This window comes from Siphateles boraxobius, unplaced genomic scaffold (genome assembly GCF_051911475.1).
Source record: "Siphateles boraxobius isolate OS27281-9 unplaced genomic scaffold, OSU_SipBor_1 31, whole genome shotgun sequence".
Taxonomy (NCBI): Eukaryota; Metazoa; Chordata; class Actinopteri; order Cypriniformes; family Leuciscidae; genus Siphateles; species Siphateles boraxobius.
This window is the reverse complement of record NW_027508931.1, coordinates 4,990,986-5,001,903: the sequence shown is the minus strand read 5'-3', so window position 1 is coordinate 5,001,903 and position 10,918 is coordinate 4,990,986. Positions and strand designations below refer to the sequence as shown.

General features: G+C 36.4%; 2 protein-coding genes across 2 annotated transcripts; one reads left to right on the top strand and one right to left on the bottom strand.

The window, feature by feature from the left end:
• Window positions 1-188: 188 nt before the first annotated feature.
• LOC143696799 (dihydrofolate reductase) lies at window positions 189-4,672 on the top strand. The gene is made up of 6 exons (XM_077193507.1): window positions 189-448; window positions 1,264-1,313; window positions 1,432-1,537; window positions 1,816-1,942; window positions 2,030-2,145; window positions 2,394-4,672. The coding sequence occupies exons 1-6, from the start codon at window positions 336-338 to the stop codon at window positions 2,470-2,472; spliced, it is 591 nt and encodes a 196-aa protein (XP_077049622.1). The 5' UTR covers window positions 189-335; the 3' UTR covers window positions 2,473-4,672.
• Window positions 4,673-5,205: 533 nt separating this feature from the next.
• On the bottom strand, window positions 5,206-10,918 carry mterf2 (mitochondrial transcription termination factor 2). The gene is made up of 2 exons (XM_077193505.1): window positions 10,807-10,918; window positions 5,206-7,611 (listed from the first exon to the last, which is right to left on the bottom strand). The coding sequence occupies exon 2, from the start codon at window positions 7,548-7,550 to the stop codon at window positions 6,420-6,422; it is 1,131 nt and encodes a 376-aa protein (XP_077049620.1). The 5' UTR covers window positions 7,551-7,611; window positions 10,807-10,918; the 3' UTR covers window positions 5,206-6,419.

Genomic DNA, 10,918 nt, shown 5'->3' with positions numbered 1-10,918 from the left:
ATGCTATTAAGACAATGTTGCCAGGGCCCTTTGTGTTGTTGATAAAGGGGAAGTTGATATAATATGTTCCTTTTAGAGATGTAGGCAGCAAAAGAAAAGAAAGAATTCGAATATTAGCAAATAATCAAGTAGCAAAGGTTTTTACTTATCTGATTATTATATCCAGCCACTCCCATTGGATGTCACATGGTGAACCAAACAGATATTTAAATGCCCCATAATCTAACTGGGTTTGAGGTCGAAGAAAGAAGCAAACACCTCAACCAAAGCCCAATGGACGACGGTAGTTTGTAACAGAAAGAAACCAGATAATCTGCTCTTAGTGAAAGTGATAAATGATGGCGATGAACATCGAAGGGGAGGAGATGTGCAAACCAATCCGGCTCATCGCGGCTGCCTGCAGGGACATGGGCATAGGAAAGAACGGACAGCTTCCCTGGAGTCTTCCGTAAGAGATACCAAATCATCAGTAATTTTATGCAGTTGGAATACCTGTATTTTGTAAATTATATTAGACATGACTGAATAAACAAATTAATTCATAAACGACGCGACGTCTGGCGAATTTTTGACCGAACATTGACGTACGTACACACAGTCTCTTTACTTTTTTAGCATTAGAGGCACAAAAATCTCATGTATGTTGTGAGAAAAAAAAAGATATATATTAGCTCATATAAATTGTTTTATAACACAAAACGAGATTAGCATGGAAAGCAGTTCATTTTAAAAACATCAAATCATCACCTGTGTCTGTCAAGAGAGGTCTTCCTTGACTCTAGCCTATAATAACAATTGATTTTGACGCCCTATTTTGTGTCCTGTTCGTGGAATATGCCATTGAACTTTAGAACTCTAACTGAATGTCATTGTCAGCAGGTTTTTGAATTAGAGGGGTGGAAACTTTGAGCAGCACCCCAACGCCCACCCATTCCAGATAAGAGATAACATCATGCAGACAGATAGCATAGTGGTTGTAACCAATTGTTGTTGTTTTTTTAATCTTTCTTGTATAGAATATTATGTTGGTATAAGCCTGTTCAGCCATAAATATTAAATAAAATCATTCATGCAGGATAACCTTGGCTCAACTCTGATTTAGTTTAGATTTAGGCACACAGCCCTTCTTCTTTGAAAGCTAAACACATCAAAGATATTTGTCATGCAGTTCAAATTGCATTTTGCACACTATGCAGTTAACAAAGTTGTATTAATATATCCAAATGGCACACAATATGCCTAATGTGCTCATGTTGTTCACAGAAAAGAATTTCAGTTCTTTCTGGATACAATTACAGCTGTGTCCGCACCTGGTAAGGTTAATTTAATGTTTGGTTTGATTTATATTCTAATTGGCACAGTGAGCTTAATTCTTATAGTACGTATGAAGACAAAATAAATGAAAGAATTTTATTTTGGTGTGCACCTCAGGGAAGAAGAACCTGGTTGTCTGGGGCAGAGTCAGCTGGTTCTCCTGTCCTGAGACAGTCTTCCCTTTGGCCAATTGCATCAATTTGGTATTGAGCAGGAAGCTGAAGTAAGCATATTCATTTATAAACAATTTTATGCATCTACACTCTTTTATGCATCTAAAATAATAAAATATATTTTTTTAAAAAATAATAATTAAAATAATAATAAAAAAGTTATTTTAAATTGTAATACTTTTTTCACAATATTACAGTTTGTGCTGTATTTTTGATCAATTAAATGCAGCCTTGGTGTTTTTTCTTCTTTACATTTTTTTTACTTACCCTGATGTCTGTGTTTATTTACTGTACGTCAAGTTCGTTTGATTATTTTGCATCACTTCAGTGCAGATCCTCCACGTGCCCACTATCTGTGTAAGGATTTTGAGTCAGTAATTCGCCTGGTTTCTGAGCCTCCTTTATGTCACATTGTGGAGACCATCTGGGTTTTAGGGGGCCCAGAAGTGTATAAGGTGAGAAGCCTGATTTATGCAATGTTTACATATGCAAATGTTTATTAATACAATAATTTAGTTTATTTTTGTAACTGTGCTATTTAGGAAAGTCTTGAGCATCCATGGTGTGATCTCATCTATCTCACCAACATCATGGCCGACTTTGACTGCGATGTGTTTTTCCCAAAGTTTGACCGCAACGTTTTCAGAAAACAAAAGGGGTAGGATTATCCTCTGATTTATTATTTGTGTTTCAATGATAATACTTACCTCATTTGAGCACTGATGTTTTTTTATTTATTTGTGTTGGTTATTTTAGTATCATTGAGATACTACAATACGGATTTTATATTTACTTTATTTGAGTTAAAGTTTAATTTTCAGTGATGAAAATGTATTTTTGATGCTTCTCGTTTCAGTTGTAGTCAACTATATAACCTTGATTTGTCTTTGTATATTTTCTTTATAGCTTTCCGGGAGTACCAGATGAAATTCATGAAGAAAATGGTATTAAATTTCAATTTCAAGTCTTCAAGAAAGAAACTTAAAACCAAAGCCGTGAGGACTGGAATCAAGACTGTCAAACGTGAAGCTTGATTTGTTGTTGATGCTAGATATTTACATAGTATGAAACAGTATTTTACAGCATATTATTTGTTTTTAATACAGTTATGTCAGCTTTATAGAATCTAACTATACACTGTGATGCAGGTATGACATCAGAACCCTGAAGACTAATTCTCCACTAGTTCCTTCGAGATTTTCCTGTGGGGTTTTATAATGTTTTTGTTTGTTTTTTTATGTGTAAAACAAAGCCTGTGGTAAACATAACTTGGCAATACTTTGACGTTTTGTTCTACAACATAAACTGCACACACCCATATTGAAAAACACTAGTTTTGTCGTTCTCAACCCGTCTTTCAGAACACAAATGAGGGTCTTTTTGATGAAATCCGAGAGCTTTCTGTCCCTCCATTGGCAGCTACACAACTGAAACTTTGCCACTTCAAAAAGTTGATAAAGAGATTGTAAAACTAATCCAAATGAATTGAGCGGTTTAGTCAAAATTTTCTGAAGAGACACGATCGCTTTATATGATGAACAGATTGAATTTAGGCTTTTATTTTAGGCTATCTTCACAACATTCATCAACACACATCAGTTGTGGTAAACGGAAGCTGAAGTATGTTCGCTTAACGTGCGAGAACCAATGAGGTTCATTTTCGTGTTACGCAGCCATTTGAGCTTCTGCAAGAGGTTTGTTCTCACGTGTCAAGCATGTTCGGTTGAGCTTCTGTTTATGTTTGCTGATCAATGTTTATATGTGAATCAAAGTCTAAATTAAATCGGTTCATCATATAAAGCGATCAAAAAAAATTGGACTGAACTGCTCAATTTATATAGATTAGTTTTAAAATCTCTTAATGAACTTTTTGAAGCGTCAACTAACCCTTTAATACGTATCTAGATAAGACAGTTTTGGGTGTGAGTGTGTGCAGTGTACGTTGTAGAACAAAACGTCAAAGTATCGTCAAGTTACCGTAGGCTTTATTTTACTCATAAATTGAAAACACTCATTATAAAACCCCACAGGAAAATCTCGAAGGAACCAGCGGCGAATTAGACTTGCGGGTTCTGATGTCATACCTGCACCACTCTATTGCACAGAAGAACACTTTATCTCAAAGGCTCTGTTAGCAGCTAACTTGTGGTACTTCACCACCATCCAAACCATATCCATTTCTACAGTACAGGTATATAAACCCTATGAATCCCATTATCATTTTCCTAATATTCATGTGTTATTTTGCTCAGTTATTACATAAGAAATCACACCACACATGATATGAAACAGCAGATGGAATCAGACAATGCTTCCAGTGATGAGTAGCACTTCCCTCACGATTACACATGAAACAGTTTATGACCACTCACCAGATCCAGTTTTACTCATCTCACTGTCACCATGGTGACACAAGTGAATCAAAGGATGGGACACAGTAGTCACATTTGGTTTGTGTATACATACTATCTGCTGTGCAAACTGCGTTACTGCAGTTAGTATACATTTTTTTGCTGTGTGTGTGTGTGTGTGCTTTGTATGCAGTTCTCAGATTTGTGATACTCTATACACTTGTTTACTAAATTATCTTTGGTGCTATATTAAAGTTAATTTCTAAAACAAATTAAAATTTTAAGTGTGCAACAACTTAATGACCACAAACAATTGGGATAATACGTATATATTGGAATAAATGCTTAATCTCCAGTGTACATTAACAGCGAATGCCTTTCCCCACTAGATGGAGTCAACAGCTAGGAACAAAAAAGGTTTTTCAGTGGGGTTCAGGTTTGGAGATTGGGTTGGCCATGACAGACTCTAGATCAGGTGGTCCTCCATCCACACCTTTATAGGCCTGGCTGTGTGTGGCATGGAGCATTGTCCTGCGGGAACATTATCATGCGATCAGGAGGAAGATGGAAGGTCACAAGCCATCAAACAAAGCCAAGCTGAATTGAATTGTTGCATTAGGAGTGGCATAAAGTCACTCAGCCAACAGCAACATGAAAGGCTGGTAAACTGTTAAATATATATATATATATATAATTTTGAGTCCATTAAAATTAAAAAAAATTTGTAATACTATGGAGATTGGTTTAATCAACAGAAACTTAAAATATCATGTTATCTGAACCACATTAATAATCTTGAGTTGATTTGACAAAATAAAAAAAGTTGATAAATCATGAAAATTTTCTGAATTGTTTGAGTTTTTAAATCCACAATGTTCACATTGACATCTGTAAAAATAGTCTCATGACTACATAAAGCAGATTTTTCTGGACACCACTCTGATTAGGAGATCTGAGAGCAGATTGCACAGAGGACAGCGGCATGCTTCAGCATGACCTCAGCATGGAATATTTACCACCTTAATTTTCCAGCATGCAAAGACCAGGGCAGGAAATTATATACTTTAATTGCATGTCATCTATTTTCATAATTTCTCTGAGTTATGCCCCATAAAATTAATGTGTAACATTTGCTAATAATACCCACTGTCACATTTCAAATGAAAAAGAGCTATTTATACCCCCGCTTATTAACCTCCTATGTGTTCGGGTATAACTCAAAGTGTCATTTGCAGGATAAAGCAGCCATCCGTTTGGCCCGTACACTATGAGTGGACAAAGAATAGAGAACAAAAGAGAGAGGCAGAAAATCTGGAGATGTGGAAACATCAGAACAGCGATAAATATGAATGAAACCTGCCCAAAAATGTCATGCATAAATTAATTTAATTATCAACTCTAATCAAACTCAGAAACATCCTTATTTTGATTTCAGAGGCTATGAGAAGCTTGTAAGAAATTGAATAGCTTACCATTAAAGAAATCATAAAGTCCACCGTGTAAACAGCAGATGCCACAAGGCAATATGTAATGTAACTTCATTATAGATTCCAGTAAAGTCTTTAGTCTAATCATTAAAAAGCACAAAATTATCTCAAAATGCTGCCCAGAGGCCAAAATATTGGGAAATGCTTGCAAATGAGATTTGGCACCATACGGGTAAACATTCATTGATCTGAATATTTATCTGCATAATGCATACCTCCGAGAGGTATTTTACATTGTTCATTATGAGAGACTCAGATGAGGAATTTCAAAAGCGACATCAATTTCTTGGCACAACATGTCTGTATATGACAATACAACTAATGAATCAGTGCCACAATCGCAAAATGTGCAATGTAAAGTCGAGAAATTACATTTTCTTTGAGCACAATATGGGTTGACATTTATTTGGAAAGAATCACTTCCACAACATAAACAGAATCTTCAATCATTTATCTTATTCATATAAATAAATAAATGTATTCATACAGAAAACAAAGGAAAACACCGTTAATAGATTTAGCACTTACAATCTTAATCACGATCGGAAGCCTGTTTCTGCCATGAAATAAAAACTTAAAAAGGTCATTGCGACTTTTTATCTCAATTCAGATGTTATCTCACAATTCTGAATTTTTTCTCTATAAACTCAGAATTGTGAGAAATAAAGTCAGAATTGTATGTAAAAAACGAGCAATTCTGAAGAAGAAAGTCTGAGTTTCGAGATATAAACTTGCACGATGTTAGCTTAAAATTGCAAAATGTAAACTTGAAATTGCAAGAAATAAAGTCAGAATCTTTTGTTAAAAACTTGCACACAATTCTATGCAATTCCAATTTATATGTCGCACTTCTGACTTTTTGCTGAATTGGGGCAAATAAAGTCAGAATTGTGTTAAAAACATGCAATTAGGACTTTTTCAGATTTGCAGAGAAATAAATTCAGAATAAACTTGGAATTGAGTGAAATGAAGTCAGAATTGAGATAAAAAGTCACAATTACATTTTAAAATGTTTTATTCTGTGGTGGAAACGGGCTTCCATAGGGTTAGGGTTAGAGGGTGAGGGTTAGGGATTGAGGGTTAGGATTAGAAATCTAATCTTCCGTTCGCAGTGGAGCTACTGGATTAAACAGTGGCCTCTCTCGCCTAAAACACAGCTTCCCGTAGCTCATCTCAAAGTCCTTTTTGGTGCCGTTGAGGACTTCCAGGCTGCCAGTACGTACATCATAACCAAAAGAGCGCAGTTTCTGAATGCGATATTGAACAATCTGTGTTGTCAGTTCTATCACTGTGGGAGTCTCCATGATCTGCTCAATACTTACTCCAGCGGTGAGGAGTCCATTGAAGCGATCAGCTAGTATAGGCACAGAATAGTATAACAAGGCTGGACACTGAAGTACGACCTCCCTAAACTCTGCTTCTGTGCATTCCAGGGTCTCCTGTGAGTAGCTGAGGGTGAGTCTCATGCTTTCAGGGTTCAGCTCAGTAACAAAACCCCTCAGTTTGGAAAGCAGCCGCAAGAGCTCATTGCTGGTGAAGCCCCTGTCGCGCAAGAACATCAAATTTTCGCGCAGGACCTCGGGGGGCTTGAGAAGCACATAAGGATTCTGAGTAAGCAGCTTCTGCAACCAGATCTTCAGATTGTCCTCCTTCCCACCCAAGTCCAAATAGGTCTTCTGCAGGGTCTGGATCATTTCCTCGTTTTGCTTCATAGGGCGGCTGAAGCTCTGAGGGGCGCTGGCCATGAGCTTGCTAATAATGCGCTTGTTAAGATGCAGCGTTTGGAAATACACAATGTTGGCCTTCTGGTTGTCGTGATCAGAGGACGAGGAGAAAAACGAGGCGGGGAATTTTTCAATGATTCCTACCAGATCCTTCTGGCTGGCGCACACAGACATCCACAGCTTTTTCTGCGCCTCCATTTGCTCAGGTTTGCAGAGGATGGCCTCAGGATGGAGCTCCAAAACACGGGCGATGACAGGCCCGCTAGCCCCCATGTCCCTCAGCAGGGCGGCAGTCTCGCTCACGTATACGGGGCTCTGCCGCAACACCCAACCCTTCACCTTCCGGACTTTACTGATGTCTACGGACAAGTCGTACAAGGCGTCTACGGTAACCAGGTTCTCTTCATGAACGATCGAGGAGTTGGGCCTTGTGAGGAGTGAAGTTGTTACTTGAGCCCGCTGGCAGTAGAGAGAAAGTGATGTCTTGACTAATCGCAACATGGTTGCACAATCTACAGGTCTGTGGGTGGGACCGTTGGGTCATTGCATACAAGTGACATGCCTGAAATAATTGGAAAAATATTTCAGATAGTTTCAAATTATTTTAATAAAACACTTCCTCATTCCTATTTACTTATGCAGAGCTGATATCATATGCACAATCTTTGGAGTTTAATGAACAGAATGAGAATCCAGACACTACGAACCATCTACCCATAGGATGTTATTTTGAAGATGCACTTGATACATGCCCAGGTACTCATTTAATTATTGCCAGCTGATATTAACTAGCTTTCTATCTGGTAGCTAATACCCGCAAAATGCTATTATTACAAAAGAGCAAAGTTTTTTTTTTATAACAACACCTCTATAAGATTATTTACTTATGATAACTAGATATTAGCTTTGGAGAAAACGGTGAAGTTACACAACAACCATTGTTAGATATGCAAACAGAAAAAGTTACAGTTAGATGGTTCCTTTATAATGAGATCGAGACTTTCTTGAGGTTTAAAAAAAAACACTAAATACCTTGAGGGACCAGGACGTCCCAATAGTTTTTGAATTTGAAAGAGACGAAACTATTAACCCTTATGTTCTGTTTAGGGTCTTTCATGCCTTTAAAGAAACCTTTTAACATTTTGTGAGGATTTTTATGCAATCTACAGTGGATAGCATAAGTGAACACACCCATGCTAAAGTTGACTAAAAAGAGGAGAAAAAGAGGAGTACAAAATCATCTTTTGGAAATTGATCTTAATGCCTTAATTTAAAAAATCAGGACAAATCCAACCTTTAAGGACACTAATCTCTATGGAAGTAAAATAATGTCAAATGTTTTTGAAAAAAAAAAGCCTGTTGAATTGCACTACTTGAAAAAAATAGGCATTGCATTAACCATGCTTGCATTTTAATGCATTGTATTTTTAGGGCTTGCATTTTTATGGGCTGAAATTCAACAGAAGAACTCAGAATAACACGCACAGCTGAGCGTTTCCCAGTGATAGACTGGCATAAAGTTGGCTTGATGTTGGACATTCGCACATTTAGGGACCGTCTCTAAAGTGTATACGACTTTGGTATACACGTTTCTAACTTCAATAGCATTTGAATAGAACGACTTACAGTCATAAAACCAACTGTAAAGTGTTCATGTAGTGTCAGGCATAATACTCACCCTTTGGATTTTTGATATTTATTCAAATAAATTTAAGTTTGCTATTGAAGTTAGAAACGTACATGCCAATGTTGTATGCAACTTTAGAGACGGTCCCTAAATGTCCGAATGTCCAATGTCAAGCCAATTTTACATTTAGTCATTTAGCAGACGCTTTTATCCAAAGCGATTTACAGTTAAACAATTTGCAAGTGCTATGATCCCAGTTTAAGCTAATGCAATACACATAAGCATTTTAGGACTTGGACTTTATATATATATATATATATATATATATATATATATATATATATATATATGGAGAGAGAGAGAGAGAGAGAGAGAGAATAGAATAGAAAGTGTTAGTATTAATTGATCAAGTGTTGATTTTATGCCAGTATATCACGAAACGCTCAGCATGAAACTTTGCGCGTAAAGTTTATAATCTGAGTCCATCTTCTTGCCTGTAGCCTATATAGTAGCCTACAGCCTACATCCCCAATAAGGTGCAAGATTGGTCTTTCATATCACTGTATTTGTTAAGCGTTTTGTCCCAACGGAAAGGGAATCCTTGAGTATGAGGTATTGAGGGAAACCGATTATAATCCTGTTCATGGTGGAGAAAGCTGATGACATGTAGAATACACAGGGAACGTAACAATGAAGTTATTGAATGAAAACTTCATCTTTTCCGCATATACTGTCACAGATAATCATTTCCATTTTATAAATGAATGTCTTCGTCAACAACACGCGCTTTTGCACCATCTGATGGTGAGGTCGACTAACAGCAGATGGAGATTATGCTCGGCAATCGACTGCTTTTCCTGCAGTTCCTGGACGTCAATGTTGAATTTACTGTCGAATTTGAACCACTGAATTTGTGGAAGCGAATTTGCAAAGCGAAATAAAATGGACCGAAAATTGCCTGTTGAATATTATTGGTTGTATTTTTAAACAGTTTGAATATTTTGGAAATTAAATATGAATGGTGAATATGGATTATTGGATTTTTAACAATGAAAATGTGTTTGAAATGTTTTTAATTGAAATATTCACAGCTTAAATATTCAACCATGTTGAATTTCAGCCCATAAAATGCAAGCCCTAAAAATACAATGCATTAAAATGCAATCATGGTTAATGCAATGCCTATTTTTTTTCAAGTAGTGCAATTCAACAGGCTTTTTATTTCAAAAACATTTGACATTATTTTACTTCCATAAATTTCTTTGTTAATGAATTATGTATCGTAAATAAATAAATGTTCTTCCTTAAAATACAGGGTGCATAAGTCAAGACACCCCTATGTTAAACTCCCATAGAGGCAGGCAGATTTTTATTTTTAAAGGCCAGTTGTTTCATGGATCCAGGATACTATGCATCCTGATAAAGTTCCCTTGGCCTTTGGAATTAATACAGCCCCACATCACATTCCCTTCACCATACCTAGAGATTGGCATGGGGCACTTTCCATAAGATCATCTCTCAATGCAACACAAAAAAGCCATTAGGGCTAACTGAAATAACACCATGCCAATCTATAGGTATGGTGAAGGGAATGTGATGATGTGGGGCTATTTTAATATATCCTTCTGAAGGATCCTGTGACACTGAAGACTGGAGTAATGATGCTGAAAATTCAGCTCTGCCATCACAGGAATAATTTACATGTTAAAAAACAGTTTAAATTAGAAAACAGAATTAAATTGCAATATTTCAAAATATTACTGTTTTTTATCATATAAATAAATGCATTATTTGGTGAGAATAAGACTTATTTTATAAACATTAAAAAAACAATGTAACTAAATGTGAGAGAATATATATATATATATATATATAGTATAGGAATGGAAAAAGGTAAGAAATGGTAGGTAAAGGTAAAGAAATAATTATATAAGTGTGATTATTACACTTTTATCAAACACAAACGAGTGAATCTCCACAGAACATGAGGGGGAAGGGTGTTCTGTTACAAAACAGAAGTCGTGACATTGAGATAAAGAAATCATCTCCACAGTCTAATACGGCTTGCATGTATTAGTCGCAGTAATATTACATCTGAAACGTGCTCATACAGTAAATTAGACTGATTACCTCTGTACTGTAGTGACAGCGGTCACATCTTCTTCAGTAAGATACGAGCACCTCTTGTTCTTGTTGTGAGTGTGTCAATGTGACGGCCATTCTGTCTGAGCACAACAGCGCT